At 42.3% G+C, this 18,408-nt stretch overlaps 1 protein-coding gene across 6 annotated transcripts in view; it reads left to right on the forward strand.

Moving 5' to 3' along the window:
• The window catches only part of LOC138246308 (leukocyte immunoglobulin-like receptor subfamily B member 4A), a 489,529-nt gene that overhangs the window by 88,208 nt on the left and 382,913 nt on the right, over positions 1 to 18,408 (forward strand). For all 6 annotated transcript variants that reach the window (XM_069200794.1, XM_069200789.1, XM_069200791.1 and 3 more), the window contains exon 2: positions 6,229 to 6,267. In XM_069200794.1, the coding sequence (XP_069056895.1) occupies positions 6,229 to 6,267 (39 nt within the window). The remainder of the gene's footprint in view (positions 1 to 6,228; positions 6,268 to 18,408) is intronic.

Below are 18,408 nucleotides of genomic sequence, written 5' to 3' on the forward strand. Positions count from 1 at the left end.
AGACCAGCTATTGTCTTTTCTTGGCATGTGCGAGTTTTATGCCAAATTTTTTAAAGACTTTACAAAGAATACTGAATGTTTTAGATTGGTACTAAAAAGAGGAACTACATTTTCATGGTCAGATGAGTGTAACAGAATGTTTTAACAAATTAAACAAGAAATTGTCAAAGATTCGGCTTTACAACCTTTTTCAGAATGGAAGAGTACCATTATAACCGTGGATGCATGTGAGTATGGTTTAGGGGCTGTGTTGTCACAGTGGTCGGGTGAAGGAGGTGAAAGTACCATAGAGTTTGCATAAAGAACTTTACCGCAGCTTGAGTGCAAATATTCAGTAATCGAGAAGGAGCTTTTAGCATGTGTGTGGAGTGTAGAAAAGTTCAAGCAATATGGGGTAGGACCTTTTGTTTTAAAAACTGATCATCAGCCTCTTGTGGAGATTTTATCAGGCAAGAAAATAAAACACTCGACTGCTCGTATTGCAAGATTGTCTGCCAAACCTTTAGAGTTTACTTTCTCAGTTGAGTATATTCCAGAAGGAAAAAATTGTAGAGGGGATTGTTTATCTAGATTACCCATTGAAGAAAATGAAGAACTAGTTTGGGAGACAGAGATTGAAGAATGTTTGGTGGCTTGTATTAAAGAGTGTGACATGTTTATGGAAGAAAAGAATGGGTTGATTCTGTACAAAAAGATAAACTATTATGTGAAGTGATGCGTCTAGTTAAGACTGGTTGGCCCAAGGAGAAGAATTTGTCATTGGATCTACAAATGTTTTGGAAGGTTTCAGATGAGTTATCCATTGAAGATTGATAAGTTGGTTGGGGGAAACAAACTTGTACCACCAGAGAGTTTCAGAGAAAAAGTTAATTGCTACAGGTCACTCTGGTCATTTGGGTGCCCATATTACGGAAAGGAGGTTGAGAACTGACTTTTGTTGGCCTAAGATGGACAGAGAAATTGATGATTTTGTCAAAGGATGCACAAGATGCAATAGAAGTGATAAAGTGTTAATTACTGAAAGTATTACTGAGACATTTGTTCCTCTCCAGCGAGAGCCTGGCAAAAACTTGGACTCGATTTTCTAGGTCCTTACCATATTTTACCACCCAACATTTTGTAGTGGTTATTGATCATTTATCAAGATGGGTTGAGGTAGAACTGGTTAGGCTTCCAACTACTCAAAGTGTGATTGATTGTTTGTGTAGGAAGTTGGCTCTGTATATACTATCTCAAAGTGAGAGATAGTGTGCACAGAGTCCAAGGATTCCTCTTAGAGGTAAGATAGTGGCAAAATTAGATAATTCTAATGCTCTATTTTGTGGTAGTGTGGTCGAGCAGTAGGCTTATCAGAGGGTAGTGTTAAGCATTTGTTGAGCACACACAGCCAATAAATGAGGAACACACACTCAAAGACTTAACTCAAGGCCAATAGTTTTTATGTAGATAAATATATTTTCTTAATTTATTTTTAGAACCACAAGTTCAAGATTTGAAGTAAATACATAAAATGCAAGGTACTCCACACAGGTAAGTTAGGAACTTTGAATTAAAGAAATATCATGTAATGTTTTTGTTAAAATGGCAATAAGATATTTTGAAAGTAGACAGTGCAAAAAACAACAGTTCCTGGGGGAGGTAAGTATTGGTTAGATTGTGAGGTAAGTAAGACACTTACAGGTCTCAGTTCCTGGGCATAGGCTGCCCACCATTGGGGGTTCAGGGCAACCCCAAAGTTACCACACCAGCAGCTCAGGGCCGGTCAGGTGCAAAGGTCAAAGTGGTGCCCAAAACACATAGGCGCCTATGAGAACAGGGGGGCTCCGGTTCCTGTCTGCCAGCAGGTAAGTACCTGCGTCCTCGGGGGGGCATACCAGGAGGGTTTTGTAGAGCACTAGGAGGGGGGACAAGTAGGCACACAAAACACACCCTCAGCGGCACAGGGGCGGCCGGGTGCAGTGTGCAAAGCAGGCGTCGGGTTTTGTATTGGTTTTAATGGAGGGACCCGGGAGTCACTCTAGCGGTGCAGGCAGGGCACAGGGGGTGGTTCTCGGGCCAGCCACCATCTAGGCTAGGCAGAGGGTCACCTGGGGGTCACTCCTGCACTGAAGTTCAGTTCCTTCTGGTCTTGGGGGCTGCGGGTGCAGTGCTTGGTCCAGGCGTCGGGTCCCTTGTTACAGGCAGGGGGAGCCTCTGGATTCTCTCTGCAGTCGTTGCTGTGGTGGTCCATGGGGGTCGTCTCGGGCTACTCACGGGTCGCAGTCACCAGGGAGTCCTCCCTGTGGTGTTGGTTCTCTGGATCTCAAACCGGGGGCGTCGGGTGCAGAGTGTGAAGTCTCACGCTTCCGGCGGGAAGAGTGAGGTCTTTGAAGTTGTAGAAAAGTTGCAAGTTTGTTGCAGATTGTTAAGCAGAGCCACTGCTCACGAGAGTTTCTTGGTCCTGGGGTTCAGGGCAGTCCTGTGAGGCTTCAGAGGTCGCTGGTCCCTGGTTGCAGGTTTTTGAGTCAGGAGACAGGCAGTTGTTGTCTTCCGTCGTCTCTGCAGGCTTGTAGGTCAGCAGTCCTTCTTCTTAGTTCAGGTTGCAGGAATCTGATTTCCTGGGTTCTTGGGTGCCCCTAAATACTAAAGTTAGGGGTGGGTTTAGGTCTGGGAGGGCAGTAGCCAATGGCTACTGTCCTGGAGGGTGCTACACCCTCTTTGTGCCACCTCCCTGAGGGGAGGGGGCACATCCCTAATCCTATTGGGGGAATCCTCCAAACTTAAGATGGAGGATTTATAAAGGCAGGGGTCACCTCAGCTCAGGACACCTTAGGGGCTGTCCTGACTGGTGGGTGACTTCTCCTTGTTTTTGTAATTATTTCCTCCAGTCTTGGTGCCAAAAGTGCATCTCCACTAGCTGGGATGCCCTGTGGCGCTGTAACAAAAGGAATGAGCCTTTGAGGCTCACTGCCAGGTGTTACAGTTCCTGCAGGGGGAGGTGAGAAGCACCTCCACCCAGTACAGGCTTTGTTCCTGGCCACAGAGTGACAAAGGCACATTCCACATGTGGCCAGCAACTCGTCTGGTTTGTGGCAGGCTGGCAGGAACTGGTCAGCCTAACACTATTAGTTGGATTGGTATTTAGGGGGTCTTTCTAAGATGCCCTCTGGGTGCTTTTTACAATAAATTCCACACTGGCATTAGTGTGCATTTATTGTGCTGAGAAGTTTGATACCAAACTTCCCCGTTTCCAGTGTAGCCATTATGAAACTGTGGAGTTTGTGTTTGACAAACTCCCAGACCATATACTCTTATGGCTACCCTGCACTTACAATGTCTAAGGTTTTGCTTAGACACTGTAGGGGGATAGTGCTCATGCACATATGCCCTCACCTGTGGTATAGTGCACCCTGCCTTAGGGCTGTGAGGCCTGCTAGAGGGGTGACTTTATGTAATGGGCATAATGGGAAAGTGGAACGCTTTAATCGGGTATTATTAGAATGTATTCAAGCTGCTTATAGAAACAATATGTGTATAAATCAAGCTATCGAAGAGTTAATCTGGTCTTATCACACTACGCCACATGTGACCACCGGTAAGAGTCCTTTTGAACTTATGAGAGGAAGAATAGCATCCACTGAATTGTACCCTTTTTGGATGGTTAAACTATTTCATGAAGAAAGTAATTAAAAGAAATTTGGCAAGCAGCAGAAAGTAATTAGAACAATGTGGGTAGGAAGACGTTAAATGGAATTTGTGACAAAAGTGGCAGATTGCAAGTGGGTGATAGGGTAAGTGTAAAGAGCCCAGTGTTGGTTAAAAAAGGTTTGTCAAAATTCAAAGAGTCATAACAAATTTGTGAATTACGTAGGAATGCTGTGAAATTATCAGATGGAAGTTGGTGGAGCACTTCTCGCATAGTATTGTATCCAAGTGTACAGTTTCAGTGTGAAAACACTCAACATATCAAGAAAACCAGAAAATGCAGTGTTGACAGTATTGAAAAAAGTTACATAAACAGAAAAAGCACAAGGGTTAATTTTAAACCAATGAAATTTCAAAATTATATTGTGTCATAAATGTGTATCCGGTTTATGTTTAGATTGGTAATCTAGGTTTTGTTTAAGGGAGAAATGGGTAATGTTTGGGTTCATTTCATATGAGGTTTCGTTTTGTACAGAAGTTGCAGGTTTTATTATTTCTATTGTATTTTGCAAAGTGTATTTGTTTTCTTTGTATTTTGCGAAGTGTATTTGTTTTCTTGTTCTAAGGAGGGGAGAAATGTGGTGATAGTGCTAGGAGCTGCATGGGACACGGTGACATCATGGGTTTGTGATGTGATGGTGTTCCATGCCTCCTGGGTATCAGTAACTCTCTGTGCCCCTTTACGTGGATGTTATCATCTCCATGTCTCCAATAAACTGCTGATACAAGAACCCTGGAGTGAACACTTTCATTACAACTGGCCTTGGCAGGTTGGTGCGATAGTTAAGCTTTTATTTTTTCTTTTTTATTGCAAGCACATGCCACAAATATAAAATTAAAAAAGAACGTATTCTGCCACCTAAACATGAGTTCCATACGATTCCACATAAAAACTTTACGTTTAAAAAAAAAAAAGTGATGCTGCTGTTTTCCCAGTGATGTTTGTTTTGATGCCAAGCCGTCCAGTTGTGCCCTGCATTTGTGTAATATTATTGTATGTGACAGACATGATAATAAATCACAACCTAAGTACTTTATAACAGCAACTTAAACAGCAGATGAACAATAAATCTCCATCTAACTGAGCAGCCGACGTGCAGGTGAAATAAATAGCCAATATTTAAGGTTATATTAAAAAATAAATAAAAAAGCACAATGTGTAGTGTTGTCACTGAAGGTAAAGGAGCTATTATCAGGATGATATGCACAATGCGCACAGGCTTTGCGCAGGCACTTACAGTAAAAGCAACCAATGAGTAAAGTGGACTGTCCTATTGCCCCACGCTGAGTGCTGTGGTGAGCAGAAAAAACGACAGTGAGTGACAGTTTAACTGTCCAAAGGATGAGGTTTGCTGACCGAAAACCCTTCTATGCATGAGTGTTAACTCTTAATCTGGCAAGACTGCTCATCTGTACCAACGGCCAGACCTAAAAAGAGATGACAGCTTAAATTATGCTTCAAATTGTTTCTAAAGGCAACACGGTGACCTCGTACGGGATCTGAAAGTCCGCCCTCACCCTGAACGGCCGGTCATTTAACTGCCCATCAGGAGTCATGAGGTCCACGAAGTTACAGCAGATCTGTGATGCTTCCCCCGGAGATTTTAGTTTATTGCAGAAACATTTGAAATCTCGGAGAGAAACTGTGAGTAGAATGAGGAAATACAAGGGGGATCAGACCTGAATTACAGATTTCCTAGTAATGGTACATCCCCCCAACAATAAACATCTTCTTAATAAGGCCCGGTTCTGGCGGGTGGGCCAGGGCCACCCAAACATTACCTTTGGCCCTTCCAGTATCAGCAAAAGAGGCCACAGAGAAAGCACCTGTTAAGTGCTTCCTCCATGTCGGCAAATGTGATATTTTTCCTCCCTTCTGTTTACTTTGATCAGTCAGTGGTTAACAAGAAATATCTAGAATACATTTTATAGTGTATTGTATTGTTTTAATAATAGCTATTGTGTACTGATAGGGAGAAAAATACCACCTTTAGATGATTTTCCCTATTTTTCTAATGTCTGAGACAAAACTCTGGGCATGCCCTGAAAAGAAAACAGCTTAGCGATCTTAGCTCATGTCTCAGGCAAACTGCAGTGGGGAGGGTGTGTTGGGAAATAGGAGACAGGGGTTTACCTGCCAACGATGCAGCAGGTGCGGTGACACCAGAGCTCAGTTCTGTTCAGGACCTGTTCTTAAGGTAGAATGTTGCATCAGGGTTGGGCCGATGAGTGAGTTTTCTGAAAGGGCTGAGCAGTACCTGCTGAAACAAAGTTCAAGATGGAGTTCATATAAAAAGCTGGCCAGATGGACACGTATTTCAGCATCGCGACTTGGGATTCCTGGAGAGTAGGATATAGCGGAGGTGAAGGGGGTAAAACATAAAATCATCTGCTCCTAAAATCGTAAAAATCCATCTGTGTTGAATCCACTTGGGGACTTAGGGCATAAGGACATGTGAAACTGGCACTGTTTGCGCACAAAAATGAGACTATTAGTAGAAAACATTTAGCATTCGCCTTAATAACACATTGCTTTATTTTTAGGTGTCTTTCTGTGCAGATGGAACGCGGTGTCATTGGAGAGTGAGTATCTGAGATGAAAGTGCCAACCCTGGCTTTAACATTTAAATAATCAGTACTTTGATTGAATAGTCAAATGTCATTCTCATGGTCAGAATTGTGCACCCCAAGTAGATCTAGTGCACTGCACCGTGCGACTGCTACATGGTGGTCACTGCATCACCTACCAAGGCATCAACAAATACATTCTAAGACACTACATCAGGTCTGATGGCACAGTGGCTTACTGCATCCACTGTAGAAGATTATGTTTGACCTCATGGTCACAGATTTAAATCTTGGCTGGTCCACTCAGTATTGACCCCTTCTGAGGTTTATAACTGAGACCCATTGGTTAACATTATTATTATATATATATGTCGTTCAGCATCACAGTATCTTTCAGCATGAACGGGTGCTTTACAAATACGTATGTTGTATAATGAATTTAACTGTTAAAAATAAAGGGTCCAAATGAATTAAAAAACAATGTTTGTACACTTTAAAAGGTAACTCGTGTAAGTGAATGCAAATTAAGTAAAAAGAGGGTGGGCGAGCCCTCTCCCCAAAGAGAGTGAATTAAAAAAATAATTCATAACTATTTTATAAAAAGGATAATTTTACCATTTAATAATTATAATTAAGCAGTCAGTGTCAAGGGCAATATATTTGTTGTAATGCTCATATATTCTGTGATGTTTTTAGATGCCTGAAAATAAAACACACATATAAGGACTCAGGGACACAGGCAACACCTAGATGCAAATATACATGCGCAGCACACACAGACATTATGCAGGCAGATAAATCACCCGTAGGAACATGCAAACACAGGTGGGTTTTGGGTTGTTGCGTGGATGGATGAATTAATCAGTGATTGATTAGTTGCCTACAAGAATGAATGCAACTTGTTAAATTATGTTACAGCATCAGCTATAGAACTGCAATAAGAAGGTAGCTTATAAGCCCCTCAGTAAAGCCACCACGTCTAGCTAAGTCTGCTCTTTTCCACGGCTTACAGACGTTGGCTTGAGGATTTACAGAGGAGATTCCTTAAATCCTAAAATGGATGCTCAGCCTTATTAGCTTGTGATCTGACCACAGAAGAGCTACCAAGTCAGCAAACTGAATGAGGTCATACAAGGCCCACATCTAGTCCGGATTATTCCCTTTATAATGTGGGGGAGCCTGGATAATGTGAAATAGGCTAAATACTTTTGCTAAGTCTGACTTCTTAAGCCACCAGATAAAATTCATTGTCAACACATATATTACAGCAATAAATATCATTATACACTAATCCAGGACTGTTAGGTTATGATGATGCAGGATTATGTGACATATTAAATCAGAGAGCTTTCTTAAAAAGATGGAGTCTTGCTTAGGTGAATGCCAAATCAATAACAAGCATTTGCAATGGAATAGGTCTTGCATTTGCTTGACTTAGAGCTATTGGTGTTGTAAATGCATAAATAGACTTTTCTTGCCACATAAATTGGTCAACCCTGCCATATAATTTGGTCCTGCATATAACTAAAGCACTTCCATTTACCTTCTTCCTCTATCTGCAGGAATAAATGAAAATATTGTCATTATTTATTCAATTTATTTATATTATTTGGGGTACCCCCCAACCTAGTGTGGGGACCCATATATGACCTAGACAGAAAGAGAACATCACACTGAACATCTTGATGGCGGTCCCATTGTCCTAGGACCACCACAAGGTGATATTTGGGCAAAAATGTTTTGTAAAAGTAATGCCCGCAAAGCATTATGGGGTGAGCATCCGAGTGCAGCAAATATTGTAGTATCTTGACAGTAATGCTCATAAAAGTCCCTGGATGGCCCACAATAAAAACTGCATTTGTAAGAAACGTGGTCATGTAAGCATATAGTCAGTCCCTAGAGAGCATAACCACCTGAAAAGAGAATGGCAGAATGTAATGCAATGTAACATATATTTAGCCCCTAGAGTGCATAGTGCCTTACACATTTTCAGCCCTAGCGGGCCTACTGCAATAATGTTACAAACAAGGCCCATAAAAACACAAACTACTCCCAGCTGTAAAACAAAAGTTTTAGCCATGAGTCCTTAAAAAAACCTAAAGGGTGGGAGAGATTATTATTTTGGGATCCCCCCCAACCTAATGTGGAGACCCAGCGGTGAGACTGAAAGAGTGCATGCTGAAGGGTTTGGTGGTGGTCCTTCTGTTGTAGGACTACCACAGGCTGAGTTATGGGCAAGCATGTTTTGTAAAAGAAATGCGCCTCAAAGCCTTATGGGGCGAGCTTCCCAAGTGCAGTGAATATTGTAGTATCAGCTCTCCTGCCGTGCCTGGAGAGCCACACTGAGGATTTCTATGTTTTTCTTTTTATAATGCACCTGTTTGTATATTTTTCAATCACTAAACTTCTACATAAGTGTTACTCATGTAAATCACTCCTCTGATCGAATTTGCGCTATATGAAACTTCAAAAAAATAAAAAAGAACACCCCTCCAGCGAAAAACATGCACTTCCATAGATTGTTCAAAACATAGTTCCTTGATGTGAGCCATGGAAGGATACAAGTCACCCAATAAATAAGATGGTAAAGTCGCTATGCTCCGGAGGGGGCGTGGGGGATAAACTCAAGAAGAGAATGTAAAGCCACAAAATAAAAAGCGAACACATGGGATTGACAAAAAAAGCAAAAACTTAATAAGCAATGGGCTTACACAAAGTCTACTTTAAGAATTGGTATTGTGTCCATTAAGTCTTTGAACTTTAGTTTTTGCATTTTTGTAGAGTTGCGTATAAAACAGTTTATTGATGTAGGGCCTAAAGTCATGATCTTGGACTTGGGACATCTAGGTTTTAATCCTGATATGTGCACTTAATATTTGTAGGGCAAGCCTAGAGGGCTGAAACTGTGACCTAAATGTTTGCAATGAAACCGAGGCATTGGCAAACCCAATAGGTCTAGCCTATACAATAGCTATTGGCTTTGTTTTGCCATGTTGTACACCAGAGTGGCTCCTGTTCAGCATGGCTAAAGGTTAGTGACATGGAGTGTCAGAGTGGAGTGGGGGAATAGAGTGTTGTAGAGTGAATTTTGCTGAATGTTGTAGAGTGGAGTAGGAGGATTAGAGTGTCATAGAGTTAAGTAGAGGGGAGTGGGATTCAGTGGCAGAGAGTGTCATAGAAAGGGGTGAAGTGGATTGAGGTAGTGGGTTGGATTGGAGTATAATGGTGTGGATTGGGTTGGGGTGTCTTGAGTGGAGTGGTGGATTGGTGTGGGGTGAACTGGATTGGAGTGGGGTGGATTGAAATGGGGTGAGGTTGATTGGATTTGGGGTGCATTCAAGTGGGGTGGATTAAATTGGATGGGGTGGTTTGGACTGGAATGAGGCATGGTGGATTGGATTGGGGTAGAGTAGATTGGATTGGGGTGGGGTGTGTTGAATTGGATTGCAGTGGATTGAATTGGGGTTGATTGAAGTGGGGTGGATTGCATGGAGGTAGAGTGGATGGGGTGGACCATTTTTGATTGGAGTTGAGCAGATGCGAGTGAGGTGGATTGGAGTGGGTCAGATTGTTTTGGATTGCAGTGGGGCAGATTGTTTAGGATTGCAGTGGGGCAGATTGGATTGGAGCAGATTGTTTTGGTTTGGAGTGCAGTGGATTCCAGTGAGGCAGATTGTTTTGGATTGGGGCAGTTTAGAGTGGGGCATATTGTTTTGGATTGGAGTGGGGCATATTGTTTTGAATTAGAGTGGGGCAGATTGGAGTGGGGAAGATTGTTTTGATTGGAGCGGGGCAGATTGCTTTGGAGATGTGCCCATTGTTTTTTAATAGAGAGGGGGATTTGTAGTGGGGCAGATTGGATGGTTTGGGAGGACTGAAGTGGGGTGGGCTGGATTGGACTAGATTGAGGCGGGGTGGATTGGTGTGGGGTAAAGTGGGTTGGATCGGGGTGGACAGTAGTGGGGGGAATTTGAGTGGGGTGGTTTGGGGTGTACTGCATGATTATGTGTTAAAGCATCATTTCAGAGATTACAAATAATAAAGAAACACTGTTGCTTTGCAATTTCGAATAAGTTAATTGTCATCTTTTGACAATAGCACCCACAAGCAAAAACAAAAGAAAACATGAGTGGAAACTGAGAAAAGATGACTCGGCAAAATAAAAGGAAGTTTGCTTTAAAAAATAAAAATTTGCAATTTTGTTTGTCCTGCTAGGTGCGTTTTTTCACAAGCCTTCTGTTTGCAATGCACTAGAAGTAAAAAAAAAAAAGAATAGTACCTTGATTACTTGAGTCAATTAGTGCTTGATACCTGCTCCACACAGAAGAACAGAAATGATGCAGTTGTGCCTTGACAAATTACAGGGCTGTAAAGAAGAGTGCCTCGCAAACCAACAAGTGGTGAGCAGCAGGTGGGTTCCAAGCCCTTTACTGAACGCAAAGTCTCGCAAGTGAGATGCATGCGCTAGCGCATGCACTCGCAGGCTCAACTATAAAAAATGAATAGAGGATTCGAGAGAGGTTCATTATCTACAGGCAAGTGCTTCCAAATTATCCTTCCACTTAAAAACCAGTCAGGGAATAACTTAAAGATTTCCTGGAGATCAGCATCACCCCTGCCTCTTGGGACACTCGACTGATGTACAATATTTTCAAACCATCAGAGATGCTATTCACCCTTGCCTTATCCAAAACTGCTCTCAAATAAACTTGACAGCTTCTTGAAAACTTTAATACGGGACAAATACCATAGTCTAAGATTATGTTCTGTTAAAACAGACCTACTCATTCTTTTTACCAGTGGCATACTTTCCAGGACAGCTTCAATATGCTTTTACTTGTTAGTCTGGAAAACACAAGACCAGGGGAAGGACATGATCTAATCCATGGATATCAACTTTCAAATCTTCTTCATGTTGTTTGGTACCAGGAAGTCACCGACATATTTTAACATGGCTAGTGATATCAACAGTGATCCCACGCCTAACATATCTACTGAGTATGAGACCTCTTGATTACCCATCACAACACAGTCTCTCTCTCCATTATCACTTACATGCATCTCGAGAATAAAAACATACTGCTTAAGGCCAAGATAAATCAAGGTAGTCAGGACCATAAGCTTGAAGAAAGCAACTGAAATAGTCTGAAGGACAAATTCAACTTGACGGTCCAGTCCAGCCACACCAAAAAAGCAGTGCAAGCTGACTCACCATCAAAAGACTCAACTACCCATATTAATGATTAACATCAGACATGCGATTACCCACCTCACACTTCGTTACAGCTGCTCACTATAGACCAGAGCATAAATCTCTTACCCACTCTCAAAAGTGAAGTTCTTGATATCAAACTGTAGCTGGATCACCTATATGAAATAATACAAACTCTTCAAACCACACTCTCCATCTCTCTCTCTCTCTACTCCAAGTGTTCTCTTTTAAGGGAATGCTTTCCTGAACCATTCCACCCACATGTACCTACTGCTGAACGCAACACAGACGCCAACCTGATGTACCTCAAACCCCTAAATACTCCATGATGTCACAACCCACAACACAATCTAGTCCCACAATGTCCAGAGTTGTACATAGTAAGCACAGTCAATTATCAATCTGCCCATCAGTGTTATTAGACTGCAGTAATTTTGGATGATATGCAATGCTCTCATTTCCAATAGGACTTGTCCTGTGTGGATAGAAACAGGATAGCTTGCAGTCAATCTATACACAAAAATTCATTCATCTTCCACATCATTCAAAATATGTAATCACACTGATCCTTTTCACACATCCACTGCTGTATGGACCCACAGCAACCGCACATCGATTCATTCTTGTTGGCAACTACCCAACCACTGATTCTTCTATCCATCCATGCAACAACCCAAAACCCACCAGTTTGGGCAATGTGACTTTCTGATGGCATAACAAGCAGAATTTGGGAGTGTCTTCAAGCCTTTTGTGTTGGTTTTAGTCTTTCCACGTGAAAGGGAATGGAAAATGTATTTACAAAGTTCAATGATTTGCTTGTGCATTATCCGCTCCGTGATAATGCCCTCTGGGTTCCTCTAGGCCAGGGAGTATCTCCAGACTAGGAAAGCCATAGCAGAAAGGCTAGCCTATGAAGCCAGGTGTCATATTGATTCCTCTACTGAAGACTCTGTTGATGCCATTAGGCCGGTCATGGAGGTGATTCTTGCATGGGTGAGTCTATGGTGTGATCCAAGGCTGCTTCTGTACAGTCTGGATGGATTTCAAACCCATAAGGGATCACCTTTATGTTTCCCCTTTGGGAGTGCATGCCACACTCGCTAATGTACTTTCCTAGAAAATTTGTTAGACATACATGTTTCTGTGTCAGAGCTCATTTCATCATTTCTTTCTAAGCTACATATTTTGCTAACATGATATTTTTATTTGACACCTCTTTTAATTAACAAGTTTAAGTAAAAAACACATATCTTTTTCAATATCCCTTCTTTCAGCCTATCATGCTTAATCAAAAATCACTGACCGTCTCATGGTTATCTGTTACTTGATGGCTGTCCAGTTCCTCATCATTGACTCCTCTAACATGAAAGGTATGCACTTCTCAGACACTTTTTGCCTCATCACTCTTACCACCCCTGTCTCCACCCCCAACATGCCACCACTTCTGTATCTTCTAAGGACCTTAGTTTAAATGTCATTTATTTAATATTTGAAACATTTACACACATTATATTTTGTTCATACAAAAATACCAGAGCAAGCTCAGCTACCTGCAGCAAGCTACTAATGATCCTTCAAACATGTCTTCTAGTGCTCTGATAAAGCCCTTACCTTTGCCACATGCACACTATTCAGTTTCCCTAGACACTCAACCCTTCTTTCCGCCACCAGGTTGTTTTTTTTTATCCTCAACGCATAGAATTTTCTCAGTTCTCAATATCTGCTTTGCTGGTGTTATCTGGGCATCGGTTATGTCAGTAATCGCTGACTGGCTGAGGGGCAGGGTGCGCTTGCTGGGGGATCTGTCCTTTGGACTAAATAAAACTTTTCTACAAAACTCACCTGCAACACTCCTCCAGAATCTCTCCACTCAGGCCAGACTTTTAAGTTTTCTTCTGCAAACAGTCACATCTTTTGGGTTCCCAGACTACCATTCAGTGCTCACAATGTTCATTTGGAACGCTTCCACATTGATTGTCTTCTGAAATTTACTGTGTTTCCATCAAGTCTGCTCACTAAACTCACTTCTCCAAAACCGAGGCTCAGCACTGATGCCCAGCTCCAGTCTGTCTTCCGATCCAACTCCCTACCATGACCTTGGTCAACTGTGTATCATTTTGCATTTTCTAAAATGTAATAACTGTATATAAAGTACTGTCATTGCATTTTCCTACAATCACTGTCAAAACAATCTTCTGGAACCCCTTTACCATTAAAGTGCCTCTTTCCTGGTGGCAGTGAGGCATTCCTCCAAAGTTAATGGATGTTCCTTCTGCCAATCCCACAGATTCCTTGCCTCATTTAGATAGATGGGAACTGTTGTGGATCCTCAGCAGACAGCACCATTTAAAACACCCCCCATCAACTAGCAACAATGTAATTGGAGTTGACTGCTCAATTTAAGCCCTCTCCAGCATATTTCTGTCAGCTTTTTTCATTCGTGTCCCAGTACAACTATGTACTCCATAGTGGTTCCGAGCACGAAAAACATATAGCGCGTCAGAAATATTTATTTTTTATTTTCCAAAAGCAGCTCCCTTTCATTCAGCAGGTCACCTCGTACCCCTGTGGTGCTATACTTTATCAAGTACTTTAGTTCCTATATTAAAGGATCCTATATAACCAACATTTCTTGCCTCTCATCTTGTGCTACCATAAATCTCAGTGTCACATTCTGCGGCTACCTAACGTTTCTAAAGTACACAAATATGTGGTTTGATGGCCTAAGTGTGACGGATATACCCAGACATGGGTCCCGTGCTCATTGTGCCACTGGAATCAAGCTATACTTGGTTGGGTTGATGAACCTATAATAAGAACAAAATTGGTCTTAGGGTGCAGGTTTCTGGTTCAAGGAGGACCTGGCAGTTCAGACAGGACATTTCCAATTGGAGCAAGGCCAAGGCTGATTTGCATATGGCTGGCTCCAAACTGAGGTGGCATGGTGGGCGAAAAATGATGGATTGGGATGCAGCTGCGAATGATCGCCAGTGGCTGGGATTAATTCAAGCATTCCATCCATCAATCTGTGTTTTGATGCCCACTTTTTCTGTCATGGCCGTTAATCGACAACCGGGGCATGGCTTTGCAGAATTTTGCTAATAGCAATGGCAGGGCTGTAAATCTGCATTTGTACTCTGTGGATTTAGGCCTGGGCATAAGTCCTTGAAAATAAGTGCCCGGTGAATAATCCACTGTTCTATTGAGTAGGTTATATCTGTAAGCAAATATAAATGCTAAGAAACAAAGGAATTATATATAGGACAATGTTTTTAATGGGATAACAAAAGTTAGCTTAGCCTCCGGCTTGCAGACTCATGCCTCCGTCACCTAGTGACTTTTAACCTACTTAGCTTGCTCTGTCTTAGCCCATTTAATTATTTACTTCTTCTAAGATGGCTGCCTTGTTTATAGTAAGGCCACTTGTTATGAGTTACATTATCAGTGTCACCACGCTAAGGCATCAAGATCAAGCAACAAAGACAAACAAACAGTAGGTGTTCACACTTAGGGATTTTCCCTCTCTATACTTTCGAGGGATTGTTTATATTAATTGCCGTCCCAAGCATGTCTGTTATCTATTGTTTGGGAACACACCTACGCCAGGGGTCCTTGTAGATCTGTATAAATACATCACACTTTAGACAGATAATCAGAGGGATTCCAACCAGAGGGCATCGCCACCATTGCTGATATCGATGCTGCAGTCGTCTTGACGCTGACCCAGTCTTCGTGTTCCTGCGGAGTCTGAAATAGAGACCTCATTCCAAGGTAACGAGGGTTGGGGGCTCCTCATGGACATGGTATTGGCAGATTAGGTTTAGCAAACCCAGTTCTCCTTTAGGTAGGAGGTTAGGCCTTTCACATTAGGGTATTAGGGCATATTACACCTCGAATGTCTTTTCTATGCATTGCAAGATGGTGGGGGTCTTTGTAATAATGACTCTTGTCTTCACAATTCTGTTTCTTGCATTGTTCATTATCCTAATCATTGCAGCCCATGCAACATATTGCAAATTGCAGTTATGTTAAATAAAAACTATTGAACCTTTACTGCATCTTTGTCATTGCCTGTGTTTGTATGAGATATGATATATCTGTGAGAAAGGGGTAATCTCCGTTTAACCACGACACTCCCTGAGATGTCTTATTCTCGAGTCCATGCATAAAGGCTGCCACAAATCACCTTTTACTATTGTGTTTCTGGAGCAGTGCTGCTAGTGAGCCGGTAAGGTTGGGACAACAGTTGCGACTTGTTGTAGGAAAGGCGTAGTCATCTGCAAGCAAAAGTACTGTCATCCTTTAACCAGCAGTCTTGCCCAGAGCAAGAGTCCAAACTACGACATTGCGCCACCAACGATGGTGTTTAGGCACTAATTTACGGATACCCCGACTATCACTGTCTCACAGAAAACAGGTACCCTAAGTACCATTATACGGAGACGTCCGTGGTCTTTGGGAGAATCCTCCTCAGCTGAAAAGGTAACACCTGATTAAGCTGTAGGTTGTTCGAGCTTGAACTCATAAAAGGACTTATACTCCCAATTTTGGTGTTCCATTTCTCTAAACAAAATGGCTGCTGCCATAGACATTCGTGAAAATGCTAGACAAGCACTAACACAACATTTATTAATGCATGGCCTCACAGATGAGGGTGGGATGTTACTCTTATAATAGAAGCTAATGAAGCATGCCAGACAGAAGCATTTTACTGTTGGGTCACCTTTCCTGAGGTAGACCAAAGTGAACATACATTCCACACATATGAAATTGCGAACATGCCTTTACGGTACCGAGCATACCAGTATCATGAAATATCACTCACATAACAAGAGCATCAGAACTGGTTCGAAGGCGCCCTACCACATGTACTACAAAGAGTGAGGTTAGGTCCATTAAGTAATGACGGACAAACATGGCCTATGTTTGCCACCTACACACCTCACCCAGGCATACAAAATATGCCACTAGCAGATCTGCGGGGTTTATATAATGAATTAGTGACATTATATAGACGATTAGTTCAGTTCCTAATGCGAACATTGAACACAACACCAGCGCATCCAGGCCCGCCAGCACCTGGTGGTTATCAATTGGCTACTGGTATTAATCCACAAACAGTGCATACTATTATGGGTAAAGTACCCATTGAACGGAAAAAAATACCGTTCTGGATTGCCCAGAAAACTAATCAGCTGGAAGCTGTGTTTCCCCATACAGGACCACAGGAAAAACATAGACTGCTGACTATGTCTTGCCTTTTGGAATGGTTCCCTCGGTGGACGACTGTGCCACATGGGGTACAGTCTTCGCTGCCATATATACTACCACACATGGTACCCCGACACTTGCCAATTTACCGGAAGTGCTAAAACAAATACAAAATGAGCATGGGGCTGCACCAGCCCTGGATTTGGGGATGAAATGAATGCGTAACTTTGACGCAGTTTCTTCAATAATACTCAGTAATATTAAAGGGGAAGCGGTAGCACTGGCAATACACCAGCGTCTCTGGGAAACTCCACACCAGGAACAAGAGAGACAGCTACCGAAAATAATTTCCGACACCTATACTAGTATAGGCCGGGATAGTTTGGGAGCCAAATCAAAGAAATTGGAGTTACAAGGTACCGCCCATATGGAGGGTACAAAGCAGGCACAGGAGGGCTCTAAGAAGTGCTAGGACAAACAAAAAGATTTCAAAGATAGAAGAAATAAGAGAGCTGATTCTCCACACCTGGAGAACTCCGAAAGGAGATATAATCTCAGAAATAGGGAGAACATTAAAACTCCAGACAGATATACTGATTCACGTCCCTCTCGTTCCTTTCAGGACGCACTGGATAGACGTAGCGAGAGAGGGGGCTGTCAAGATCGACGTCCTGAATACTTGAAAGAAAAGTAAGACTCGCAGCAGTGTACCATTAAAAATGAAGAAAAGACTCCTCAGCAAAAGCCACAGTTTAAAAAGAAAAAGGTGGCAGCATTGACAGCTACAAATGCCAGTATACTTGAGAACACTGTTGAGGAACAAGACATGGCAGTGACTCTGTTAGACAGCGCGGCAGAGGTCACGATATGTCGCCAGAGTCTGAAAGATCATCTGGATGCGACAGCAACCAGCGATTTCATCGCAGTTGAAACAGCGGACGGTTGCGTTCTTCCCCCGATAGGGTTTATGATTTAAAAATTCAGATAGAGGGAGACGTGGAGCGCACTATTAGTGTGATATTCTGGGATGAACTTACTAGTGATAGCCTATTAGCCGAAAGAGACTGGCCACCTGAACACATCCACAAGCTCCCACATGGGGAAGATGTCATTTTGCCTTCTTTCTCTGATTTTGTTCCGGAAGCAGATAAAGATGCCTATACTTCTGAATTGGCTTTAGCGCAGGCACCTGCGTTATATCGCAATCATTTAGGTTGGGACAAGGAGTCTCCTTGTTATGTTATTCCCATTAGGTCTACACCCCAACCACAGCCACAATATCCTGTTAAACATGAAGCAAAAGCTCAGGTGAGGGAGATCCTCGCCCAACTTGAGTACCAGGGAGTGATTGAGCCCTGTACATCTGCAATGAATAATCCGTTATTCCCTGTTGCAAAGCCGGACCATTCATATAGAATAGTCATTGATTACAGACATTTAAGTAGTCATACACGCACATATGCTATACAAAATTCACACAGCACAGCACTAATAAACAATATAGTGCGTAAGAAATATAAAACAACATTAGACATATCTAATGGATTCTTCTGCCAGAATTTAGCACATGAAAGTTGGGACCTGAGTGCATTCTGATTTGGCTCCCAGAAACGCTTTTGTTGTTTACCTCAAGACTATAAAAATAGCCTGGGCTATTTTAAGCTTGTGTAACATCAATATTACATGATATTGATTCCGAGGCGTTATCCTATGTGGATGACATATATCTCACA

Source organism: Pleurodeles waltl, chromosome 7, assembly GCF_031143425.1.
Source record: "Pleurodeles waltl isolate 20211129_DDA chromosome 7, aPleWal1.hap1.20221129, whole genome shotgun sequence".
Classification (NCBI taxonomy): Eukaryota; Metazoa; Chordata; class Amphibia; order Caudata; family Salamandridae; genus Pleurodeles; species Pleurodeles waltl.